Source organism: Drosophila teissieri, chromosome 2R, assembly GCF_016746235.2.
Source record: "Drosophila teissieri strain GT53w chromosome 2R, Prin_Dtei_1.1, whole genome shotgun sequence".
NCBI lineage: Eukaryota > Metazoa > Arthropoda > Insecta > Diptera > Drosophilidae > Drosophila > Drosophila teissieri.
In genome coordinates, this window is record NC_053030.1 from 5622306 (window position 1) to 5647912 (window position 25607).

Genomic DNA, 25607 nt, shown 5'->3' on the forward strand with positions numbered 1-25607 from the left:
GGATGCTGGAAGCGTTCAGAAGTGCTTTAATGCACTGGGAGAAACATCGGACGGCAATTGGTTTCATAACATGTTGTTGAGTTACGTACCTCTATTTGCCATTAGAATAATCCAAGCGAAGTTGCACAAAATATATTCAATTTATTTATAAATCTGTAGTGGAGACTGAGTTTTGTATGTTGTTATATAGCAATTTGAATAGTACAGTGTCGAAGTGCATGAGTTCAATTGGATTTGTATTGTTATGCTTAACAATCAAAGTCCTAAGTCCTAAGCATTACATAGAAAGAAATAAATATTTCGAATGTAGTCATCTGACACTCCAAGTTTATATATTATCAATTAAATGTTTCAAAATTTCAAAATGATAGAATGTCGAATATTGTAAGTATGCCTAGTTAATAAACTAAAATCTGGAGAATTTCTCTATGTGGGTTGTGCACGGGATTTGGGGGCAAAGGGTTAAGAGCTATAGTGGGGTTCGTGGGGGCTAGGGTTCAGGAGTTCAGGGGTTTGAGGGGTCAAGGGTAGGGGTAGGGGTTGGGGTTTCTGGGTGGCAGGTGCGCAGACGTTGCTCTCGATCAGCCGGTCGGTCGGAGTCAGCCAGTCAGCTATTTAACGGCTTTAAGGTCATTTTCACAGTTACGAAACAATGACACAACAATAAGCAATGGCAGCCAAGTGCGCACAAACACACTCGCACTCGCACTCGCACACACACGCACACACACACACAGGCGAGCAGCAGGATATGACAGGGAAGAAGAAGAGTCGGCCAAACTGCAGTGCAGAACAATGCAAACATATTTATGTGTATTTTTAGTGCACACCAGTGTGTTTTCCAACCGAATTTGCCAACAATACGAGAGCGAGAGGGAGACCACGAAAGTGGAATAGAGATGGGCCGAGTGCCAGAAAGAGAGGGCGGGTGCTGGCAAAAAAGCCGAGCTGAACAGAGCTTTTCAAGAGACCACTCCCCGAAAACTGCAGGCGACGTCGACGCACACAAAACAACCAATCCCAGGCACAAACACACAAAAAAGGCAAAAGAAAACCCCCCTGTAACACACACACACACACACATACGCACGCCAAACGCACACGCATGTCAGTGGAAAATGGAATGTGGCAAAGTGTTACAATGCAATTTCCCCGCTTTTTGTTTTTGGCGACCAACCCAAACTCAATTGTTGAGGCCAAAGGGAAAAAATACAAAAGAAAACTGCGAAAAAGGCCAGTCTGGAAAACTGGCACAACCAGAGCAACAACAACGAACACACAGCAGCACACATTTGGCACAGGGTGCAGCTGAATCAGCTTTCCAATTGGAAGCGCTAAGGGTTGGGTTTCCCATTCCAGCTCTGATTATGTCAGCCCCCGTGTGTGTGCGTCTGTATGACTGTGTGTGTGTGTGTGTGTGGTTGCATTCCAGTCCACCCCCTTTTCCAATAAGCAACCGAGTCGTGGGTCGTTAGTTGTCAGTTGCTTTCCAAGCCTCGAAGTTGCCGCTCGGTTTTTTTGCCCGGTCATTCGTGCAGCTAAAAGTTCTGTGATAACGGTAGACAACAGCCAAGCCGAAAAATACAAATAAAAAGTAAACTAAAGCCGAAATTCGCTAACAAAAAAAATAAACGTTTCCTCAAATCAAGTAAAATGTGGATTAAGCCAACGAAAACCACAATGTGAAGCTGTGAAAGTGATGGTTGATTGCTCTGCATAGGGAAAAATCCAATCAGAGAGCGTCGGGATTTCCTCCGCCAACAGTATGGAACTTTTGAAGCTGATGATGTTCAAAAGTGACTTCCTGTCCAATGGCAAATGTGACGATCGCGTGCCGCCGATTAACCTGAGTCAATTGCCAGAGTTCTTGCTATGTAAGTCGATGTGCCTCTGATATGCCTAGTGGGTCATAGGTCGTGCAAAACTAAAGACAGTCGCACAACAGACTGCGAATCTCGATAATTAAAGGCCAACGGTCAAAGAAATCCACACTTGTGTGGATCGGAAATATAGTGTTGTTATGGACAAAGAATATTTTAAAAAACATCCATTTGTGGAGGGGTGTGCTATAAAAAGATAATAATAATATCCTTTGAATTAGTCGTATACCATTCCTGCAAATGTCATAAAAACAAATTGACTAAGTTTAGTTAGTCGCGTTAAGTTTTTTCTTCTAAACACAAAATGGGTGCTCCTTTTCTAAATTTAAAGAAGTGTAGCCCAAATGTCGTTCTAACGGCTTTTGAATTTGGATTTTGATTATTTTTCCAAAGGTATTATATTAAAGTCGATGTTATTTACATCGCATTAATATGTTTCATCACTGTTTTAATCTTCTTATGAAATTAAAATATTGCAGTAAAGACAATGTGCAAAGCAATTATAGCAGGATAATCATTATTGTGTTTTCCAAGTGAAATTAAATATAGTATATTAGTAACTCTCCTTTTCATTTCTTAAGTTTTACTGTAATATGTGAACGGAACTCTCCTATTCTTGAAAATCTATTTGAACATCTTCTTGGTAGAAACCACCAATTGTTTCGTAAAACTGTCTGCGCAGTAATCGGAATGTTTTCCATATAGTGACTTTTTAAATAGACGACAAAATCAAATTCAATTTAGATTAAAATTGCTCAATTAAATGTTGTCTTGACTCGGTTGTGTGCATAGCCAAAAAAATTTAACTGAGACGAAAACGAAAAAAGAAAATTCTTAGAGCAAAATGGGTAAATGAAAACGGAATACTCCCTACGCCAGTGCAGGAATAGCTCCACCAAGTTAGATCGATAGCATTTAATTGGATATCCTTCCGCCCTCCCACAGCTACCATCCCGAAATGCGGCGGCTGCCACGAGCTGATCCTGGACCGCTTCATCCTCAAAGTGCTGGAGAGGACGTGGCACGCCAAGTGCCTGCAGTGCAGCGAGTGCCATGGCCAGCTGAACGACAAGTGCTTCGCGAGGAATGGCCAGCTCTTCTGCAAGGAGGACTTCTTCAAGTAAGTAAATTTCTCAAATGCCAAGGACGCTGGCACCGTGGGCGTGAGGCGTGGCCGCTGTTTGTGAGGCCAAATTGGTTTAATGAAAAATCTCCTTCCATGTCGCACTTGCCAATGTTCGGGTCGAACAGACGTTACGGTACAAAGTGTTCCGCTTGTGATATGGGCATTCCGCCCACGCAGGTGGTGCGTCGGGCGCAGGACAATGTCTACCATCTGCAGTGCTTCCTGTGCGCCATGTGCTCCCGCACCCTGAACACCGGCGACGAGTTCTACCTGATGGAGGATCGCAAGTTGATCTGCAAGCGGGACTACGAGGAGGCCAAGGCCAAGGGTGGGTCAACCGTAAAGCTTGCTCCTTGAAGAGCTCCTTCTAATCTGTAGATTGCACTCCGCCACTTAGGCCTCTATCTGGATGGCTCCTTGGACGGCGATCAGCCGAATAAGCGACCGCGCACCACGATCACCGCCAAACAGCTGGAGACCCTAAAAACCGCCTACAATAACAGTCCCAAGCCCGCCCGCCATGTACGTGAGCAGCTTTCGCAGGACACGGGCCTGGACATGCGGGTGGTGCAGGTCTGGTTCCAGAACAGGTGCGTCCTACTGCGTTTGCCCCCACTTTCCATTGCTTTACCTATGCTCCTATCCTTCGACAGGCGGGCCAAGGAGAAACGACTGAAAAAGGACGCGGGCCGCACGCGCTGGAGCCAGTACTTCCGCTCGATGAAGGGCAACTGCTCGCCGCGCACCGACAAATTCCTCGACAAGGATGAACTGAAGGTCGACTACGACAGCTTCAGCCACCACGGTGAGTGCGCAGCTTAGTCTGGTTGGATCAAAGATAGTCAAAGAGGATTAAATTGTCAAGTAGACACTTGTCGGCCTGTCTAAACTTTCAGAGAGAATTTCAAAGTTCAGTGTTATTATTTTTTGAGCAAACTGATGATTTTCAGTAGTAGACACCTGAAAATCATTTTCGTATTGATTTATGTCCTAAAAAGCCAACCTGATGTAACAATGTTCCATTGATTGATAGTTTAATTGTCATATTCTTTGGATAGCATTAACTAAGACCACCCTGCTACAACCTCCACCTCCACCTCCACTCCTTGCAGATCTGAGCAACGACAGCTACAGCACCGTCAATTTGGGCCTGGACGAGGGCGCCTCCCCGCACAGCATCCGCGGATCCTACATGCACGGCAGCTCGAGTCCTTCACAGTATCCGCCGAGCAGTCGCTCGCCGCCGCCAGTTGGCCAGGGGGGCCACACGTTCGGCTCCTATCCGGACAATATTGTGTACACCAATATAGGTGAGTGTCAGCTTGGGCTGAGCATCCTATTCCTCAGAACTCATGGATGGAGCATTGTTTTCAGATCAAGCGGTGGGGTGTAGTTTGCATGCCAGCAAGGCGCACCACCGCCTACACAATAGCAACAACGTCTCCGATCTGAGCAACGATTCCAGTCCCGATCAGGGATACCCCGACTTTCCGCCCAGTCCCGACTCCTGGCTGGGCGATTCGGGCAGCACCAACACGACCAGCGTCAACAACAATGCGAACAACAACAGCAGCGGCAGCCACAACAACAACAACAACAGCAGCGGCGGCGGTGCGAGTAGCGGAGTGAGCGTCAGTACCGCCCCCAATCCGTCGGCGCCCGGCGTACATTACTGATACTCGAATCTGCTCTTGCGCTATTTTGAGATGCAGTCGCGCAGTCTGCTCCTGGCCGCTGCCCAGCAGCAGCAGCAGCATCAACACTCGTCGCAGCTATAGCCGCGTCATCACACTGAACTCTCGCAGCAGCAGCAGCAACAGAAACAGAAACGGAAACAGAAACAGCAACGGAAACAGCAACAGCATTAGAGGCAGCAACATGTGACTTGGCGAGCTGCAACACCGACTGCAGCAACATGAACGGAAATGCTTGAGAATTGCGTGAGAAAGGTGGCAACGCTGCGCGCGGCTCGCACACACACACCCACATCCACACCCTATTGTTTATGCACTCAGCGTTCTTGATTTTGAGGAAGCCTACACCGAAACAAAAATCCAAAACACAATTTGCTCAAAATACTTGATTTCACTTCGGTTTGCCAAAGGTGGGCTTAGCTTGAAGATACACCTGACACGGCTTGAATGTTACTAGGCGTTATGATTATCTGTTTTCGAACGATTACTTCGCTCTATCATTTAGATTCGTAGCCCTGATATTTTATTGTAAATATTGTATATTTGTGTATAGTGAATGGAAACTAAAACTGAATTTTAAATTAATTAAGTCTGTATAGCGTCAAACAAATGCGGGGCATGGCGAGCACAACATTGGTTAGGCCCTGCCCGGAAAACCAAAACCAACATCAAGTTATTTATTGCTTTATATAGGAATACAAGAAAATTGCATAGGAGAAATATCAATTACGAAAACGTGATGTCGTATTTATATCTAACGAATAAAAGAATTACAAAAACCAAAAATATTTCAACCAAATAGAAATGTCAGTAAAAACAGCAACTACGTAAATGATAAAACGAATGCGATGAAATAAATTACTATTTGACACATAAGAATAAAAGACAACAAAAATTGTTAACCAGAAAGGTGTACTTAATTATTTTACACTTTTCCGAACTCCCGAAGAAAGGGGATTCTTTGATAGCTTTCTTCTATAAGTATTCCTCGATCGGTTTCTAAATCGTAGAAGGAAGCGTTTCCTCCTCCTCGCACACAATATTAATGGATATCTGATAGTCGAGTTTTCTGAACATATTATGACAAATGAAAATGTTGCTTACACTTTCCAATTTTATACTGTCAAGTAATAGGACTCACTCAACTGAGTTCCACATATCAAATGGAAGCACATGAATACACCGATCCTGTGGTAGCGTGCCACAAGTTCGATTTGCAGGAAAATGAGATGAGGCAACTGGACTTAAGCGGAATACCAAGCATCCTTCTGGTCAAGCAAAGTGGAATCCTGCGGGCGGTTGGCGCTAAGTGTCCTCATCGTGGCGCACCCCTTGCGAAGGGTGTTCTGACCAGGAATCGGGTGCGATGCCCTTGGCACGGAGCTTGTTTCAATCTGGAAACAGGCGATATTGAGAACTTTCCAGGACTAGATTCGCTGCCCTGTCATCGGGTTAATGTCGACTCCAGAGGCCAGGTGCTAGTACAAGTCAAGCGATCTTATTTACTAAGACACTCAAGAATAAAACTAATGGTAAGCCGTAACTGGCAGGACCAAAGAGGCTTTGTGGTGGTGGGAGGTGGTCCTTCAGGTGCCATTTGTGTGGAGACGCTCCGCCAGGAGGGTTTCACTGGTCGTTTGACGCTCGTCTGCCGGGAAAAACATCTGCCCTATGATCGAATAGGGGTCATGAACTTGTTGAATACCTATACCACGAACTTGTGCCTTCGGGAAGAACAGTTCTACAAGGACTACGGCATAGAGGTGCAGTTGGGAGTTTCCGCCGAAAGGTTGGATACGAATTGCAACATCCTTCACTGCACTGATGGCAAATCGTTTCCGTACGACAAAATCTATATAGCAACAGGCTATTCCGCAACCAGACCAAAAATACCCGGGGTGCACTTGAAAAATGTGAAAACCATTCGGGATATTGGCGATGCTAGGAGCATATTCCAAATGGTGGACAAATCAACGCATGTGGTGTGCCTGGGCTCCAGTTTCATGGCTGTGGAGGCTTCCGCCAATCTCGTTTCCAGAGCGGGCCGCGTAACCCTGGTAGCCCGACAAAATGTGCCTTTCAAAGCCACATTGGGTGAGTCGATAGGACAGCGGATAAAGGAACTCCTGGAGGAGAATAAGGTAGATGTGCGCGTGAGCAGTGGGATCATCCGGATCCTGGGAAACAATCGTGGGGAGGTGACTGCAGTGAAGCTCCTGGATAAGTCGCGAATCCCCTGTAATCTGCTTATTCTTGCCACTGGTTGTCAGTGCAACACGGAGTTTCTCCAGCAGAGTGGTATTGGCATCAATCCCGATGGCTCCGTGGATGTCAACGACTTCCTCCAGACAAGCGTACGCAATGTGTATGTGGGTGGGGATATAGCCAATGCTTTTATCCTTGGTGGGTTCCCAGATCGAGCGAATATAAGCCACTACGGATTGGCTCAATACCACGGACGCATTGCTGCAATGAACATGAGTGGCCACATTGCGAAACTGGAAGCCATTCCCTTTTTCTATACCTCGATCTTTGGCAGGTCCTTTCGCTCCGCAGGATATGGACTGTACAAGGATGTTCTCATCGACGGAAGTCTCGAGGATCTGCAGTTCGTAGCCTACTTCTTGGATCACAAAGATACGGTCACTTCAATGGCCTCCTGCGGTCGGGATCCCATAGTTGCCCAGTTTGCCGAGCTGATAGCGCAGAGAAAACTATTGTGTCGGTGTCAGATCGCCGATCCCAAGGAGCGCAATAGCTGGCCTACTAAGTTACAGCTTAAGAACTAGTTCTCATTATCATATAATTTCTTAATAACTTTTTTTTAAACTTTTATTTAAATAAGAAGGTATTATACTTTATGAATTGTAGTTAATAATGGTCTGTTAATATGTTCTGTTAATAAAAGCTTTGCATTAACATTCGAATAACGTTCGGCTCAAAGCTCAGTAGTGCTATAAAAAGCTCCGTCTTCCTAACAGCAAGCAAATATTAAATTTGAATCATATCTATAAGTCGTTTACAATTAATCTAACCTTTCCAAATAATGAACACAAGTCAGGAACGTTAGTAAATTGATGTCACACAATATCAATTATTGTATGTAGGTCGTAAAACTGTTACATTTGTTAGGAAGGAATAATTTTGTGGGCGCTTGAAAGTGTATTCTCTCATTTGGGAACACCTTTACCGAATGTAGCAGTCCAAACATTTTAAGCAAACAGTGTTAAGCATATCAATTAAATTATCCGCTTGCATGGCGTGAAATATGGCTACTAAAGGATTATACACTACATTACTACACTACGCCACTACATTTGGAACGATGAAGCTCCTCGGATTCTTGATCGGAGCTCTGATTCTGACATCCGTCCAAGCCTATAGGGGTTGGTACTCCTACAGGCCTGCTAAGGTATCAAAAAAAAAGCCGTAACTACCAACGATCTATTTCTCAAGATCCAATTCTAAGGCCCTTGTTAAATAAAAAGGGGTTGTAAGGTTCATTTTGATGAAAATTGTACATTATATCTAAGGCAACCGAGTACCGAGTGGCTTGCATCTCATACATACATACATATAACCCCAAACAATTAAATTTTTTGTTGATGTTTTATACAGAGCGGAGGGTAATTCCCTATGTGAGATTGTCATTAATATTTCAGCAATTTACTGACAGTTTAAACACGTTAATGGGCACATCAAAACGGTAATAAGAGCCACATAACGGTAACTCGGGTAGCAAAACTAACTTTTTTGCACACATACGTAAGTACATATCACACGTTTGCATTTATGTGCCTATGAATGCTTCCGTCCGCATGGAAAGGCATTCTTTTGTTGGCCATTTAATGGGTTAACAGTTTAGCAGGTAAATTATGCAATGTTCGATGTAAAACGGCCACAATAGCCACAATAAATAAGTTGCCTTTGTTCTTTCTAAAATAAGCGAAATAGGGTTGAAAATATTTCTATGCAATGCTTTTACGTTCAATTTAAATAGCTCATTTCCCTAGCATTCCGATTTCGGATTGGATGAGCTCCTTTCAAAATTTGTAGATTTTTAAAGATTTCAAGACTTACAGACGAAGGGAAAGGAAAGTGGATCCACTGCCATACTTAGGACGAGCCCATGTGCTTCAATGTGTTGGAGGATAGCAATCTGCTCCCCGATTGCAGCATTGCAAACCGGGTCCACCTGTTCTCTCTGCTGCAGCACCTCCAGAACCAGGAGCGTCGTCCGGAGGATGTGAGTTACCAGTTGAGGGATCGCTACAACGTATTCCGCCAGGTGCTGCCCAACTACCCGGTACCGGAGCACGCCAACCACCACACGCGAGGATACTTTGAGGAGTTCTCCCAGGAACACGATGCAGTCTCATTCTGCACGGACCCTGGATCATCCGGCGAGGAGACCAGCGAGTCCAGTTTGGATAGTGACTCCGAGCAGATCGGATAGACCGCCATCATAAGTGCACATAAATTAAAAAAGTGAAATGATGTCTATGGTTGAGTGTCTGGCAAGTGGCGTTAAACGCGGCCATTAAATGTTCAACAATAAAAAAGGAAAATTCAGCATAAAATTACAAAACAATTTGGTGGTCAGTGGTACTAGCAAAGACATATACTCGTATTAAGCAATTTAATGCGCGTTTGTCGCGCTTGTTTTCCTGCCTAAAAAACTGGAACCAGCTGGCCGTTTGTCCAGTGAAATGCGCTAGCTTATCAAATCTAAATGATCTCATTCAGCATATTTTATTATTACCCAAAAAATAGAATGCGGGAAAGGTAAGCTAATCTCTCTTAAATAATAGCGTACATCACCAAACAGGGGAAAGTGTAGGCCAAGTGGAGTTTGGAGTTGCCTGTCAAGTGCGAATTATTTTATAGAAGTGGACATATGAGAGGAATTGATTTAAAAGTATATAGTAATTATAATAATTATTCATATTATAATAATAACATAGGTATAATACCCTGAAGTTACTGACACAGATCGACGTTACATCCGTTTTTTAAACTTGTTACTTTGAAACCTCAAGATAAATAAGAGTACTATGCTACAGAGTATCCAACAGCTGTGTAAGCTTAACCCACCGACCCTAAACTCTCTTTTACCAAAACGACCACTAATGGCCAGAAACAGAAAAAAGCATACAGTGCACTGCGGACGGATTCATGAGATCGCTTGCAATGGACGGACGGATCCGCATGTTCTGCCATCAAGTGCCATAGAAATGTGTATCTGGCCAGGCCAGCAAGTGGGTAAATTACAACCTGGAAATGGTCGCGAATCGAGACCGAACTGTCATAAAAATCAGTTAATAACCGCATACCCCGCCCGACCCGACCAGTATACAGAAGTGGATGTGTGTGCGATACACTTATCTGCCTGTGTGGATACGTATATTTTCATTTTCATTTGGCCAGATCGGCCTGTTGGGGCATCGCCTCGTTTAGTTGACAGCGCTTTGTTCGCCTGCACGGTTCGAATTACCGGAAACCGAAAGTTTGAGCCCTCACCTGCGAATAGTATTACCACTAGGAGTATATACCACTAAGGAATATATAAAAAGTGTTAAGAAAATGCTCGCGTTTCCAGTACTGTTTGTAGTTTTGCAACTCCTCGCAATCGTTCGAGCGGAATCGGGAGAATTCGGTAGGATACGATCTAAAAAGTGGTTATTTCCCAAGGCCCAAGCTAAGAACAAAAGAGCCAATAAAAGTCATAAATAAGTATTAGAATAATTCATGTTATAGAATGGATATTACGCAGTAGTTTATCGAATCTGAATATGTTCCCTGTGAGAGTACTATCTTGAAATTGAATATACTTAAACGCGAACTGTGGAAAAAATCATATTTTTCAAAAATCATTTATTGTGTTGAAAAACAAAGCCCAGTCTAACGTCAGCATCTTGCAGAGAAACTCCTGGTTCCCGTGAGCTACGGGAACGCAGAGCAGAGGAGCGGAATACGGAGCAACGAGACTTCGACTGCTGGACACTCGGTGGCCGCCCGCTCCTACTACGACGTGGTGCAGAACGCCGGACAGACGGGCTGCTCCGTGGGCACCGAGTGCACTCCGCTCCACGACTGCACTGCCCTGATCTACGAGGTGGCCCGGAGCTGCTACTACGGCGACAAGTCGCTCTACTGCGGGGGAGCCAGCGAGGAGCTGCCCTACGTCTGCTGCCCCAGCAGTCCGCTGGAGAAGAACCAGGTGTGCGGCAAGTCCCTGGTCCAAGGCCACTTCTACAAGGGACTGGGCTCCTATCCCTTCGTCGCGCGCATCGGCTTCAAGCGTAAGCAATATATTACATAGATAAATGCGGGATTTTGCCAGTTCAAAATACAGATGTACTCGTAAATGCACCAATTAGGCATTGAATAATCTTGCATTTCTTTATTCATGTCCAAATATTTGTTAGTATCAAGGATGTCATATCAAAATATATACTTTTGGTAATATATTATTTCTAGAGGCTACTTTAAAATAGAATTCTGTCGCAAACAATCGTCGCATTCCGCTCTTAGCCAGCCATCTAAAATGTTATTGTTTTATTCTCTTTTATACTCAGATGTCAACACTGGAGCCTTTGCCTATCCGTGTGCTGGAGCCGTAATTGCGCGCCGGGTTATCCTCACGGCCGCCCACTGCGCTCTGGCCAAGGCCGATGGACACCGGCTGTAAGTTGGTCACTGGGTGCAGTGCGTCACGCTGGTGGGAGAGGCTTCTGATCGACTTTCTCCCCTCGCACTTTTGCAGGTCTTCGGTGCGCGTCGGCGAGTACGATACGAGTAGCGATCCGGACTGCGCCAACACCGGATTCTGTGCACCGCGGTCGGTCAACCACGCCATCAGCCATGTGATCGTGCATCCCGACTACAAGCAGGGCCAGTATCACCATGACATTGCTCTGCTGGTGCTGAAAACGCCGCTAAACTATTCGGGTGAGTTCTGGGCGTGGCGGGGAGGCCCCCTATAAATCTATATTCATATATACTCGTACACATATTTGTATATCGGAGTCCAATGGGTGGTTACGCTTGGCGGTGTCGGCGTTAATTAAAAATCGTTTTGTTCTGTCATCTTTCCGACCACTCCACTCGGCCTCTCGCTCGACGCTCACATGTCATGTAGCTGGTTCGAGGTTGGGGCTTCCGATCTCCACATGTCACTTAATTGGGCGGCGTCGGGCTTTGCTGCGTGTTTGCTGTACCAACTAATGGGTTGAGCGCGACCTGGTCACTGGATCCACTTCCACTTTCGATTTGTAGCCTTTGGCCTCGGTTCAATGGCTTCGGCAAATCCTCTTACACGCAAAAGGGCAACCTGGTCGAATGGACCAGGAAGCTCTTCGCTTCATTGAGAACTTGGCCCTTGTTTACGATACTTGCAGATTGTTAGTTCCCGCTGCCGCGGACTCAAATCAAATCGAACGTGATGTTGATGGTCAGAAATTGAATTTGGAGGCGTCAAACCATGGTGCAGCACACACCTCTGCACACAGCATATCAAATAAGGGTCATTGACGAGCTGCGGAGCGCCGATCGGTGCGGCAATCGATTGGCTAATTGCAATTTGGCCAGTTCGTAAACAGATCATTACCTGCGACCCGAAAGGGGCGTCGCCCAGTTGGCTGGCCAACTTGTTTGCGTTCATCCTTATTGCTTTATAATGCCCAATAAAATACCGCGGCCCGAGATAAATCAATGGGCCCAGAGCAAGGGCGTGTTCGAATGGGGAGTCCCTTTTTTCGGCACAATCAAAATTATTGCTTCAGACATTGAAACGTGGGGAAGGCAGAGCTGCTGCCAAGTATCAAGGAAATTAGGTTGAATTGTTGTACGACTATTCGATCGCTGTGATCATTAAGCTGATAGCATCTAATAGGCACATTGGTCATAGGAATCTAAAGTTGTCTTTCACACTCAATAGTTCTGTTTCTGGAAGCCCCCTTTGAAAAATATGTGCAAGCCCCTTTGGGCCAGACAACAATGTTGCAATTTGGGAAGGTAGCGATCAGAAGTCGAACGCAAGATTAATGGCGGCCAACCCATTTCCACTCTCGCACTGCCAGTGGCTACTCAACCCATCTGCCTGCAGAAGACACGCGCCAACCTGGTGGTGGGCAAACGGGCTACCATCGCCGGATGGGGCAAGATGTCCACGTCGAGTGTCCGCCAGCCGGAGATGTCGCACCTGGACGTGCCGCTGACCAGCTGGGACCTGTGCCTCCGGAACTACGGGTCCACAGGTGCCCTAGAATCGCCCAACTCCATCGAGGGCCAATGGATGTGCGCCGGCGGCGAGGGCAAGGACGTCTGCCAGGGATTCGGTGGAGCACCGCTTTTCATACAAGAGAACGGCATCTTCTCTCAGGTAATTAAACGCGTTCGTTCTATCCGTTCAATAACTCATCATTTATAGTATACATACATACGTCTATCTAATGCATGAAGACTTTATAAATATACCTCTCTTATTATCCCACAGATCGGAATCATGTCCTTTGGATCTGATAATTGCGGCGGACTTCGCATTCCGAGCGTCTACACTTCCGTGGCCCACTTTTCCGAGTGGATTCACGATAACACGCCGCCGGAGTAGGCGGCTTAGGTCAGCTTAAGCTAGAACTAAAATTGCATTATTTAAATAAAATATGAATATGAGTACTAGCATCGGACTATTATTCAAAGTCATCGTAGAAAGCTTGCTGCGTTCTGTGGCGCATCCCATTGATCTGATATGTTGATCTGAGTTTACACGCACCCAATCACTTAATTGAATTAATTGAACTCTGACACGAACCACTCGCCGGGGCTTGAAAAATAAGAAAATGATCTTTTATACAAATAAGATGACGGTAGGAAGGAAAGCATTTGGACTTTTGGAACCTTACTCTTCCAGCAATCGTATCTCGTTCAGCGTTGAGAGTTCTAACGATTAGTTTCAACTTTGTTTTGGAATATTTTGTTTAAGGAGTATGTTTATTTGAGCAATAGCAATGTGTATTCCCTTTATTAGAGCACATTATAAGGAAGACATTTTTCAATTTCGCGTTCCATCAAATGAGTTAATCAAGGTAAGCCCCGGACTTCGAACACAGTACACAGAAAGAAAAATGCAGATGATGAAGTGTTGCATTATAATACTTTGCAGCACATACTTCAGAACCGAATGGATATTTTAGAAAGAAATTTAAATTTCTTAGCCACTGCTCGATATACTTTGTTTAGAATTCACTTTAGCCTGAATACTCAGATGTGGCACAGAGCACCACCTTTTTGTCTCAGTACATTCTTCGCTCTCCGAAACTGCTCATTGCCGGCTCGTTAAACTTAATCGCTTAGGTCTGCATGGGAACTCTCCTGCCTTGATTTCGAGATCTCCATGTGCGTGCGGAGAGAAGAGTCCGAGATGGCGGTACCGGTGCCATGTGGCTAATTGGAGTCAGCTGTTTTTATGAGCCACTGGGATCAGCTGGTGGTTTGGCAGGAGCTGGAGCTGGAGCTGGAGCCCATAAATATCGAAATGGCTGCACTGCGCCAAAGAGGGAATTGAAACGAATAGAATAGAATAGAATGGAATTCCTCGCATTTACCGACTGCTGGCCATTGCATAAGCTTCTTAACTGGCTCACAGTCCCGCAGAAATCAAGCGATCGTCTAATCAATTCACGAGAACGCCGGCCCCGCTGAAGGCAGAGTATCTGGCCATCGGCGAGGTCCCGGGGACGGAGGCGATGCTGGGGCAGAAGCCACTAAATGGAAAATCAATTTGTTTGCTCCCCACAGACGGACGAGGTTCCCAGACGGTCAGTCGGCAGTCGGTCGTCGCGAGGTGAGCATCGTCGGCGGCACTCGCAGTTTCAATTTTGCACCGGGCGAAAAATCCTCCGAACAGTGTCGAAAATATTTTAATTGCATACCGTGTGTTGCCGTGTGTGTGGCAAGCAGAAGCACCCAGGAATGAAATACTGATTTGTTTATTTTTTTGGAATTCTTATATTTAACAGTCTGGCTGTTTGGCGCCGAATAATCGTGGTGCCGTATTAAATATAGCTAAAATATATTAGTGAACTTCCACGATCATTTCTAATTTCGCTTGCATTGCGCGAAAAGCTCAAGTTATTGTTACGGTGTAAATTAAAAAATATGACTTTAAAAACTACGTGCATCATCCATTGAGGTAGTGACGATTAAAGTGTTGAAGTCCCCTGAAAAAATAAAAAAAGGTATTTTACTTTTTAAATGTATACGTTTAAAAGAAAATGTATCTAAAAAAATAAACTATATAAACAAATATTATTTATGCCATTTATTTTATAACATTTAAAACGGGAACGCTAAAGTGCTATCCAAAATTATCAGTAATTTCGACTAATAATATTCCAAGAATGTTTATTTTGAACACCCTGGCTTTTCAAGCTCAAGATCTTGGCGCCGAGATACTAAAGCATTTCTGAAAATTTGATGCAAACGGCCTTGTTTCTATTGAAATAAGATATTCTGCCAACAGACCAAATAGTGAATTTATGGTTCTCCATTAAAAAAAGACGATCTGATTGTATGGCAACCCCTGCGAGTGAATATAAGAGCAGAAGATCGCCCTGCGCGAGGCCAAACTAATCCCCTTAAAAAACAAACAATAAACAAATACGATCGAAGAAATTGTTTTAGACGTGCGTAATGCGCTTGTGTGGTAAAGTGTTTGTTTACGCTCCCGATCTAGACAGTTAAGCAAAATAATTAGCGTAGATTTAAAAACAAAAGCCAGCCCTCCGCGTGCGATATTTCGCCATCGATAGCGAGAGCTTAAAAAAGCGCCCAAGTCATAAATATCGGGCCTAATCAGATGGACGCTGGAGAGCAGGGCGCTAATTGGGAGTGCTACATATAACTGTAAGCTGATCGGATCGAAAGAACATAGGTTCGGCAGAAGCAACGCAATATGTGGGGGCGACATCGCCGCCGGCAGAAGAAGAAGCAAAAGAGGAAAACCCAAAAATAAAGTTCAAAACTCTTTTCAAGTCCCAGCTTGGCAACATGCACTGCGGCAACATGCTGCTGGGCGTCGCCCTCATGTTGCTGGCGCTATATGGCCCCTGCGCCGAACCAAAATTGGAGCACGAGTGCTCCAGCATGGACATCCGAAACGAGTGCAAGAACATGCATCTGCTGGACAACTGCACCGTGGTCACCGGATACGTTATGATCACGCTGATCCAGATCGAAAAGCACTGCAACTTCTCGGAATACTCATACCCGCTGCTCACCGAGATATCCGAGTTCATGATCTTCACCGATGTGCCCGGCCTGGTCAACATCACCGAGATGTTTCCGAACCTGACCGTCATTCGGGGTCGCCGCCTGTTTCTCAACTACGCGCTCGGCGTAACCAACATGCACGACCTTGAACAGGTGAGATCCTAAGTCTAGTCCATTGAATAGGAAAAAGATTGCTGCCCAACGGTCTCGTTTTTCGAGAACAAATCTCTAATTTATTGGGTTATTCTGAAGTCTGAAACATTTTGTAAAATACTCTCCATTTTGAAAACTCCTGAACGTCCAGTTGGCTTTTCCCAAACTGGTGGCCATACAACGAGGACAAGTCTACATCGGCAACTGCCCCAAGCTCTGTAGCATCGCCCGTGTTAATTGGGATCTGCTGACTCACACCATAGGCGATAACAACATCATAATGGACAATAAAAACTGTAGCGCACCGGTTTGCTCTGGATGCAGTTCCTTCCACTGCTGGTCGAATCATTACTGCCAAAGATCGGTCAACGAAAATGTGGCCAATCCAAAGGCGTAAGTAAAACTAAAGTCATTAGAGAATGATTTGGAATTATTCGAAAGAACTCATAAAAGGTTAAAGGTTACTAATCCTTAATCCAACGCAGCAACATAAACGCCTGCCACGAGGAGTGTTTGGGCGGCTGCAAGAACAACTCAACATCTGCTGCTGACTGCAGCGTCTGCCGCGGACTCAGTGATGATGGTGTCTGTGTAAAGAGCTGTGCCAAGGACAAGTGAGTGGACACATTCTGCCGCATTAGGATCTATATGTTTACTGCCTTACAGGTACGTCATGGAGAATTATCAGCGCTGCTATACCAAGGATGAGTGTGTGGTGAAACATGGCCATGTTATTTCCGGATCACAATGCGTGGCTTTTTGTCCCAGCGGCTACAAGACGGACAACAGGTCGGAGTGCGTGCTCTGCGGTGCCGATGAGCCTTGTATCAGCTTCTGCACGCCGGAGTGGCCTGGGAAAGCGTTTATCGTATACAATCTGGCTGATGCCGAGAATTTGCGTGGCTGTCAGATTTTTAATGGCAGTCTGGTCATCACAATCCGCAACAAGGTGAACGAGACGCAGCTGTTCCACAGCTTCACTAGTATCCGCGAGGTTCGGGGACATGTTAAAGTCTATCGGTAAATATTATTGTTTTGGTGTTTCACTGTCATTTATTACTTTATTAATAACTTATTAATTTCTTTCCGCAGTTCCTCCCAGCTTAGAAGCTTGCAATTCCTCAGGAACCTGGAGCGGGTCCACGGCGATCCCCTAGAGAATCGCCACTATTCCTTCATACTTTATGACAACAAGCAACTGTCCGAGTTGTGGACACCTTCGCGGCAACTCGAGTTTATGGAAGGCGGCATGTTCATGCATCGCAACAACAAACTGTGTAACCGGAGGATGCGAGAATTCCAAAACGGTGTGACCCACGATAGAGCCCTGGACTCCCTGCAGACCAACGACCAGGAGGTGCAGTGCAGTCCCTCAAAGTTGCAGCTATTTGTGCAGGTAAATTGCGCTGGCTTTTCATGGGTAATATTATATTTTACATATTCTGTTTAATCTTATATTCAGAAACGATCGCATCGGTCTGTGAAGCTAAGCTGGCTTAAGTCACAAACAAGCCAGAAGATCGAGTTGATCCATCGACCTTTATCGCCGGGGAAACTGTACCACGAAGAAAGTGATCTGGAAGCACCTATATGTACACGAATTAACTGGAATCGGCGCCTGCTCTTCGCTGACGACCTGATCGAAAATGGCACTCACTATCTTTTCGACTTGGATGATCTTCAATCGGACACGCGCTATGCCGTCCTGATACGTACTTTTGGCAATGATGAGGCGCATGACGCACGCAGCGAATTGACCTACGTGCAGACGGAGCTGGACATTCCAAAGCCTCCGTTGCTGGAGCTGGTCAAGAAGACGGATAGCTCGCTGACGGTTCGGATGGCCAGTCACGACCACATTAGCTTTGTTCTTACCGTCTTTGAACTGAGCGATGATCAGGCTTATATAGAGCAGAGAAACTACTGCCACCAGCCGTCGTACGTGTGGCAGGACATGGACGGCCCCAAGTGGATGGCGTACGAGGACTACGACGACTGCTGTGCCCAAAGGGCAGAGCATTTGGAGGACTCTCGTTTCATTGCGGACATGAGGGATCAATATCGCTGCACCCTTGATAATCGCAAGCAATGCAGACGACTGGCACTATCAGAGGTCACTCTTCCACAGCTTCGGCTGCTGGGAAACACCACGGAGTACGAGCTTAAGGCGCTGCATCGCTATCGCCTGTATGCGCTTCAGCTACAAGCCTGTAATCTGCTCGGATGCAGTAGCCACACAACTCTCTACGGACGAACGAACTATACAATGGGTGCCGATCTTCTCACCCAACTATATGCCTGCCACGTTCCGGAAATGGATAAGTACATTATGCGCTTCGACGAGCCTAAGAAGCCCAATGGCCTGGTGACCAACTATGTAATCCACTTTCGCAACAACTTCTCGCAAACCCACGTCGGGTGCGTAACGCGGATGGATCACCAGAGTGCCGGCTACATGTACATAAAGCAGATAAACATTACTTTCACCGAGTGCGCCGTGCGGGTTCATTCCCTGGCCGGAGATGTGATGACGCCCTACATGCCAATCAGCCTGTGCAGCGACGAGGACCGCTTACAGGCGTTTCACAGCAGGGAAGCCAAGGAACTATCGCCGGAAATCACAGACATGACAGCCACAGCGTCACATGGTCGCGGCATTAGCATATTCCTGATCTGCTTCCTGTTTGGGTGCAGCGTTTCTCTGGTTTGGGTTCTTTACAAGCGGCGATGTTGGAGGAAGTTACCGGGACTCCGGCGATATGTGCCCGTGCGAGAGCAGTGGCTGCGTGACCGACAACAAGCCGACGATCGCGAAATCCTTGTCGACGGTTTTGAAACAGTTCGTTTTCAGAACAACAACAACAGCCAGGCGGACGATTATCCTATGTAAACGATAATATACATTTGTATGTGAGACTTACCTTGCTTGATCAACGATAGATCCTAGGTGGAGGATGTGCTGGGCTTGGTTGCGGGCTCCGACCTATCGGCGTCGTCGTTCAGGCTCTTACCGCTGGCCAAAAGAACAGCTGGAACGCTACTGGAGGTCGCCGGCAGTACCTCGCTGTCAGAGGGGGGCGTGGGCGTCCGGGGAGTTAGCAATTGTTGGCGGCTCCTCAAGCGTTCCATCTTGGCCTGCTCGTACTCCTTGAGATCGGACAGTTTCAGCTGAATGGTCTGCAGTTCGCGGCGTCGCATTTTTCCGGGATGTTTTCTTTTTGGGGAGGAAGTATACAATTTGTATATTTCGATATCGATTAAGCATATAAGTTATCGAATACACTAGTACGCCAGGGGTGGCATAAGTTATTGAACATATCGATAACGCTATCACGCTATTCCCATTATTACCTTAAGTCGGGAATTTTTGAAAATAAAAAGCAACTTATCTTAAAAAAAATTTATTTATCAAGTATTGGATTACTTTTTTTATGGGAAATAAAATATACAACAAACTTTGTTTTCAATTGTTTTTTAGTATAATTACATTGTATAAAATATGTAAATATATAAGATATCAACCTATTTAAATTTTTTCTGTACAACCATTAATCCCACCCAACTAGGGATATATTTATAAAACATTTTATTCCTCCTCACCAAAGAGTCCTCCCAGTTCCAAGTCTTCTCCACCAGTTCCAGTCAACTGGTGTGCTCTGAATTCCGTAAAAAACTTTCCGTCGCTTTTTGAACTCCAGGCCTGCTCATCCGACTCGGCGGCAATGTGCCGGGCGTGTTTGGGTGGTGTAAAGTGGCTGTACGTGCAATCCGTGTAGTCAGCCGACATTGAGTCATCCTTACTATATTCTAGATTATAGTGTTTCTTTAGAAAGTCCACGACCTGTTCCTTGGAACCCAAGCTGTTGAATTGCACTCGTAAATCTCGCTTCATTTGAGCGCTCCACATGAAGGTGAGGTGGTGATGAAAGCATTGAAAGAGCAGATTATTCCCCGCAGCAAATGCTATATCTAGCCACTGTTGTACACAGGACAACGGCGTTGTTTCGAAATCAGAATAGATGCTATTAAAGAGAGCCGGATTAGCAAGCAGGCCTCGGGCAGCCATTACACCAGCTGCTCCTGTCTGATCATGCATATCGAAGGCATCCCTATAGCTCTCCACATTGCCGTTGACTATCAGGGGGATTTGCAGAGACTTACGCACCTCGGCCATGGCTGGGATATCTAGCGTGTCCTTAGAGTGTTTTTGGGCTGGCGTCCGTCCGTGAAGTGTTAGAAAGGTGACACCCGCTTGTTCCAACTGGCGGGCCAAATCGATAGTGCGCTCCAAAGACTGCTCTCCTCCCAGCAGACGCATCTTTACCGAAACACTGAAATCAGCGGGCAGTGCGCGCCTCACCTCCTGAACTACTTGACGCACTAGCTCGGGCTGGCGCAACATTCCGCAACCGTAGCCCTTTGCCATTGCCCAGCTTTGTGGACAGCCACAGTTTAAATCGATGCCATCAACATACGGATAGATGAGCTGGGCGGAGGTGACGAATTCCGTAGGATCCTTGGCCGCAAACTGAGCGATCAGCGGCTGGTCATCCGCACCCGTGGAGAACTCGTTCTGGCGGGCCTTTTCGCTGTTGTTAATGGAGTCTGAGATCATCATGGGCGTAAACGCGAGTTGCACACCATTTAATCGAACTAGACGCCGAAATTCCAACTTACTGTACCGGACCACTGGAATATAAATTTGCAGATTTATTAGTAGTAGATTAACCAGTAGTTAATCATATTATATTCATTACTTGGAGCGCTGACCCGCACAAAATCCGATCGTGCTTCCGCGAACAGCTCAGCGATGTTGTGATGCGGTCTTTGTTGCGGCCGGAGCATTATTAAAAAATATTTGATGGTAAATAAACATAAACAATTGCCAAACGTGCGTGTACAAAGCCGCTAGTGCCTATTGGTGGTTACCACGTGAAGGATATCGATAGATCCGCAAACAATATATACCGATAACTTTTAAGGCTAATAATGGTTTTCGTTAAGACGGTTTGTAATAGGGGGATTGTAGTAACGAATATATTTCTTTATTATTTCAAAGTTTTGAAAAACATAGACATAAAGACCGACGAAGACTTTTAATAGCTTAAACACTCTTAAGACGACCTAATAATGCAATTTCTAACGTGTTTTTCCTTACATATCAACTTATAGTAAATACCCCGGTAAAAATCAACATTAAGCTAAAGTTCCGTCGTGGCCACCCCCCAGTACTTTCGCATTCTACTCTCGTGCTCGTTGAAGTCATCATCGTCGTGTTCCTCCTCGTCCAGAATGTTCCTCTCCCGCTCCTGGGTAACGGCAAAGTCGTACTCAAAATTGTAGGGCATCAGGCGCTGAAGGGATCCGAAGTAGGCTGAATTTGTTCCTCCGGACCGCTTTACGGTACCTCCGTGAAACTTGGGCCGGGGCTTGGCATCAAACAGGTTATATCCGTAGCTGTGGGCCTGCTGAAAGGAGAGGGCACTGCCAAAGTGCCCAGGAGGCGTTTGCCTCACCTGATGATATGAGCCCAGGGCAGCAGAAGTCGGTATGGGTTGGGGTAATTGGGGAGTGCTGGTCGAGATGAACTTGTTGGTGACACTGCGCATCAGATTCGAGGTAAAGTCGTTCCGTTCTGGAATAACCGCAGCTGCCATGATGGCATTGGGAACGGTACGCTGTTTCGTGAAAGACTTGGAGATGGTGTTTAGCTCCTTATCGAACAACAGCTGGGTGTTCTGTTCCAGCATGTACTCCCAGCACTTGAACTGCTCCTCTGAAAGCACTGATTCTGAAACTGACTCTGTTTCATCCAGCATCTCCAGCTGTTGCTCCTCCTGCAAAACACGGGCATGGGCTAGGACAAACTCATCGTCCTTATCCTTGGCCAGCAGGTCCCGATCACTCTCTCCACTTGGCGAGGATCGTCCCGCCAGTGGTTCTTGTTCAATAGCTCGGTGGCGACAGGCGTTGCTCCGGTCGCAGCACGTGCGTTTACAAACCGATCCACTGGACAATGGTAAGGAAACCAACTGGGGCTTCTTGCGCACACTTTGTTTCAGCTCCCGTATCAGGTGATCCACATCCGTACCGAGATGGCGAAAACGAACCACTATTACACTGAGATTCTCTGCCGCAGCAAGGCTTTGAGCAATGTCCACCAGTCGCTTGGCCGCAAGCAGGGAATTCTCCTCCTTTCGGATCTCTCGGGCAGCACGATCAATATCCATCACCGACCAGAGCTGATCATTGCCCACCACCAAGTACTCGTCGTCGTTGCTGAGAATGAGCTGAAACAAGGAAACGCTTTCAATTTGATTGAACCAAACCTTTGATTTGGTAGAAACATACCTCTAGCACATGTGGATCTGGCATGGAATGGATCTGATCCTTTTGAATGACTTCCGATTTGGTAAGCCGCAACTGGGAGGTGCGTCGGATCAGATAGGCGTCCAGGCCTCCTGTGCTTGCCATGCGTAGGACGTATCGCTTACTCTTCAGTGGTCTTACTTTTGAAGGAGCCCGTGTCCTGGTCAGATGGAATAAGGCGGCACTCCGCACACTGCCACATTGCTGCTGCGCCGCCAGCAGGGTAAACTTTATGTAATCCCTGACCGCCGAGTCCTTGACCATCTGTTCCTGCTTCATCAGATCGGGCACTAAATTGGCCATCTCCTGGGCGGCCCGCCCGCTTCCTTCCATTGCCTCGAACATCCCGTATAGAGCTTCATCAGATCCCCCGTAGTTTGCAGCCCTCAGTTGGTAAACTGAGAGCTTCCGGCAGTCACCGGAACCCGGAGTTTCTGCAAAGCCCATGGTCCAGGGCCCAGTCGACTTATTCTGATTCCGTTGGGCACTCACCTGTCGGAGCTTGGTTGTGGGCAAAGCAGCTCTATTGTTTCCAGAGACGTCAATTAGGCTCCAATGACGCTGGCTCTGAGTCTGACAAACCTTAAACTGTTGCTCGTCCACCTGAAGGATAATGGCTTTCATTGGTCAATAATATTCCTGCCATTTAAAATGAAAAGTGTATGGGTTCATTTGATCTTATCTAACCTGCAACTGTAAGTTCCCTGATAGATCCAGGTACTTCAGATTCCTTGATGGAACCAGGGCCAGCAGATTAACGCGATCCAAGTGATTGTGCGAGAGATCAAGGACCTTCAGCATGGCCAACTTCGCCAGTTGTGGGGTGCAGAGGAGCAGGTTGTTGCAGCAGCGAAGCACCCTGAGCTGACCGAGAGTAGCCACCTCCTCCGGCAGTTGTTGCAGCATATTACCAGACAAAACAAGGATCTCAAGTTCCGGCCAGTTGCGAACACAGGCGGCGGGCAGGACCCCGATGCGATTGTAGGCAAGATGCAGAACTCTCAACTTGGCGGCATTGTGCAACGGCTCAAAGATGCTATCATTCAGGTGATTCCCCGCGAGCGATAGATTCACCAGCGCAGCATGGTTATTCTGCTCGTAGCGTGGCAAGGTGGACAACTTGTTGCAGGAGACATTCAGCGTTTCCAGACGGGCGTGGGTTACTGCAAAAAAGTTGTCTGGCAGATTTGGTAACTCATTACTCTGCAACAGCAGACTCCGGATGCTGGAGAATCCCTCCGGAATTTGGTCCAGGTGCTTCAAATCGTTGTATGCCAGATCTAAGGACACCAGATCAGTTATCCTGTAGTTGCGTAACAGTCCTGCCACAGTGTTAAGGCGATTGTGTGAAGCATCCAAGGAGGTCAAGGAGGCACACGCTCCGACCCAGTTGGGCAGCTCACTGAAGTTATTGTGAGAGATGTCGATGCGCTGCAATTTCAGCGGAACTGGATGGGTATTCGTTGTGGATATGATGTGCAGGTCTGGAATTCATTATTTCAGAATCCAATTAATATTAAACACAAAAGTCGAGTTTCTAGACACTCAGACCCGTAAGCCACTAGACCCGTAAGTCAGCTAGTGGGATTGCGAGATAAATTTGTCAAATAGATAGAAATTAGCAAAAAAAAAATAGAATGTAAAATAATTTAAAAAATTAAAAATGTGGGCGTCACAGTTTTCAGCTGTTGGTGTTACAAAAGGCGTGGCAGGACTCTGATAAATTGATAATATATTTTTATACCCGTTACTCAGGCAGAAGGAAGTGTTTCCGACCATATAAAATATATATATATTCTTGATCAGAATCAATTGCCTAGTCGATCATAGGAGTCATAGGTTTGTTCATGTTGCCATGCTTACAAACCGCCCAGAACTGCCACGCCCAAACTGTTAAACAATATTTTGATATTTTTTCATTTTATTTATTAGTCTGCTAAATTTCTATCGATTTGCAGAAAAACCTTTTGCCATGCCCACTACAACGCCCACAAACCGCTTTCAAACTTTTGAAAATGGTTTTGACATTTTCCCATTTTTTGATTAGTCCGAAATTTCTATCAATTTTGCAAACTTTTTGAAAACCGCCCAAAAACTTTTTTTTAAATATTTTTTTACATTTTTGTTAGTCTTGTAAATTTCAATTGATTTGCCAAACTCTCCTCGCCCACTCTAACGCCCAGAAACCGCAAAAAACTGTCAGTGTTAAAATATTTCCTTCGCACTTCCACTAGCTGAGTATCAGATTCGACTATATCACTTTCTCTTGTTTATTATAATAATTTATTCTACTCAGGCTAAAAGTTAAGAGAAAAAAACTGATTGTAGAGACGTAGACGCAGCGTAAGGTTTCGAAGCTTAAGCTGAAGGTTTTGTGTCCTATGCTTTTGTAACTACTGATGTAATCAAAATTGAATGCGGAATTTGGAATATGTTCTAAGAGGAAGGCTTACAATTATGGTCGGCTACAAGTGTCTGCAAATTGGTGGCATTGATGATCAGTTCCATCAGCTTGTTCCGGCTGCACTTTAGCGTCTCCAGTTGAGCGAGCGAACTGAGGTCCAAGACCTCCATTTCGTTTTCGCATACTTCCAGCTGGGTCAAGTACTGTGGACGAATAGAGAAAACGGCGATTGGGGAAGATGTACAGGCATACCAGCCGGATATGAAATACCGGAAGCCGGATGTCGGATACCGACAGACGGAGTGGAGTCGACTCACGTTGTAGTTGCCAATCAAGATGCTGCCCCCAAGTTGGCTGCCCTTCAGGCTGAGCTTTTGGGGGGATGTCTGGCCAAAAGTGGCGGCCTGCTGCTCCTCCGCCCCCGTCACCTCGGCGGGCAGTGGATGCGGTCCACTGTGGCTGGCACTAACTTTCAGCTTCGATTTATATGGGTCCGCTGGCTTCCTCGTGGCTTTGAGCATTGTTTTCGGGCCTCTCGGGGGTTTCTTTTATTTTACTTCGAGCTCTTGGCAAGACTCCAACTTCGCTATGCATCAACGAACACCCATCGAGTGGCGATCGTCGCGGATTTCATTTGCTTTCGTGGGGTAATCCACTGCACTTTATGTGTAAAACCTTCCAACTTCACTGGGTTACTTATTCACATCACT

General features: G+C 46.0%; 8 protein-coding genes across 10 annotated transcripts; 5 read left to right on the plus strand and 3 right to left on the minus strand.

Annotated features, from left to right (window-relative positions):
• The first annotated feature begins 1678 nt into the window (after positions 1-1678).
• LOC122612954 (LIM/homeobox protein Lhx4) lies at positions 1679-5552 on the plus strand. Of its 2 annotated transcripts, none has more exons than XM_043786877.1 (7): positions 1679-1874; positions 2826-3000; positions 3132-3334; positions 3404-3596; positions 3660-3811; positions 4119-4316; positions 4381-5552. In XM_043786877.1, exons 1-7 carry the CDS (start codon positions 1766-1768, stop codon positions 4680-4682), a joined length of 1332 nt encoding a protein of 443 aa, XP_043642812.1. In that variant the 5' UTR covers positions 1679-1765; the 3' UTR covers positions 4683-5552. The 2 variants fall into 2 exon arrangements, with proteins under 2 accessions (XP_043642812.1, XP_043642814.1); XM_043786879.1 differs by lacking the exon at positions 1679-1874 and adding an exon at positions 2646-2728 and having other exon boundaries at positions 3123-3334.
• A 311-nt stretch (positions 5553-5863) lies between these two features.
• On the plus strand, positions 5864-7489 carry LOC122614407 (apoptosis-inducing factor 3). The gene has a single exon (XM_043788975.1). It carries the CDS (start codon positions 5864-5866, stop codon positions 7487-7489), a length of 1626 nt encoding a protein of 541 aa, XP_043644910.1.
• Positions 7490-8024: 535 nt separating this feature from the next.
• LOC122614154 lies at positions 8025-9275 on the plus strand. Its single transcript, XM_043788647.1, has one exon. The coding sequence runs from the start codon at positions 8830-8832 to the stop codon at positions 9154-9156; it is 327 nt and encodes a 108-aa protein (XP_043644582.1). The 5' UTR covers positions 8025-8829; the 3' UTR covers positions 9157-9275.
• An 846-nt stretch (positions 9276-10121) lies between these two features.
• LOC122612738 (chymotrypsin-like protease CTRL-1) lies at positions 10122-14486 on the plus strand. 2 transcript variants are annotated; one of them, XM_043786549.1, is made up of 6 exons: positions 10132-10356; positions 10622-11002; positions 11279-11387; positions 11467-11651; positions 12782-13083; positions 13198-14486. In XM_043786549.1, the coding sequence occupies exons 1-6, from the start codon at positions 10284-10286 to the stop codon at positions 13309-13311; spliced, it is 1164 nt and encodes a 387-aa protein (XP_043642484.1). In that variant the 5' UTR covers positions 10132-10283; the 3' UTR covers positions 13312-14486. The 2 variants fall into 2 exon arrangements, with proteins under 2 accessions (XP_043642485.1, XP_043642484.1); XM_043786550.1 differs by lacking the exon at positions 13198-14486 and having other exon boundaries at positions 10122-10356; positions 12640-12868.
• Positions 14487-14688: 202 nt separating this feature from the next.
• LOC122612740 lies at positions 14689-19748 on the minus strand. Its single transcript, XM_043786551.1, has 3 exons — positions 19725-19748; positions 19046-19338; positions 14689-14920 (listed from the first exon to the last, which is right to left on the minus strand). Exon 2 carries the CDS (start codon positions 19320-19322, stop codon positions 19068-19070), a length of 255 nt encoding a protein of 84 aa, XP_043642486.1. The 5' UTR covers positions 19323-19338; positions 19725-19748; the 3' UTR covers positions 14689-14920; positions 19046-19067.
• On the plus strand, positions 15047-19044 carry LOC122612736 (insulin-like peptide receptor). Its single transcript, XM_043786547.1, has 6 exons — positions 15047-16124; positions 16276-16517; positions 16610-16738; positions 16791-17144; positions 17217-17520; positions 17587-19044. Exons 1-6 carry the CDS (start codon positions 15750-15752, stop codon positions 19012-19014), a joined length of 2832 nt encoding a protein of 943 aa, XP_043642482.1. The 5' UTR covers positions 15047-15749; the 3' UTR covers positions 19015-19044.
• On the minus strand, positions 19581-21043 carry LOC122612737 (tRNA-dihydrouridine(20a/20b) synthase [NAD(P)+]-like). The gene is made up of 2 exons (XM_043786548.1): positions 20882-21043; positions 19581-20813 (listed from the first exon to the last, which is right to left on the minus strand). The coding sequence occupies exons 1-2, from the start codon at positions 20967-20969 to the stop codon at positions 19711-19713; spliced, it is 1191 nt and encodes a 396-aa protein (XP_043642483.1). The 5' UTR covers positions 20970-21043; the 3' UTR covers positions 19581-19710.
• A 265-nt stretch (positions 21044-21308) lies between these two features.
• Positions 21309-25418, minus strand: LOC122614244 (protein phosphatase PHLPP-like protein). Its single transcript, XM_043788777.1, has 5 exons — positions 25215-25418; positions 24947-25100; positions 23181-23977; positions 22476-23096; positions 21309-22414 (listed from the first exon to the last, which is right to left on the minus strand). Exons 1-5 carry the CDS (start codon positions 25416-25418, stop codon positions 21326-21328), a joined length of 2865 nt encoding a protein of 954 aa, XP_043644712.1. The 3' UTR covers positions 21309-21325.
• Positions 25419-25607: the final 189 nt, after the last annotated feature.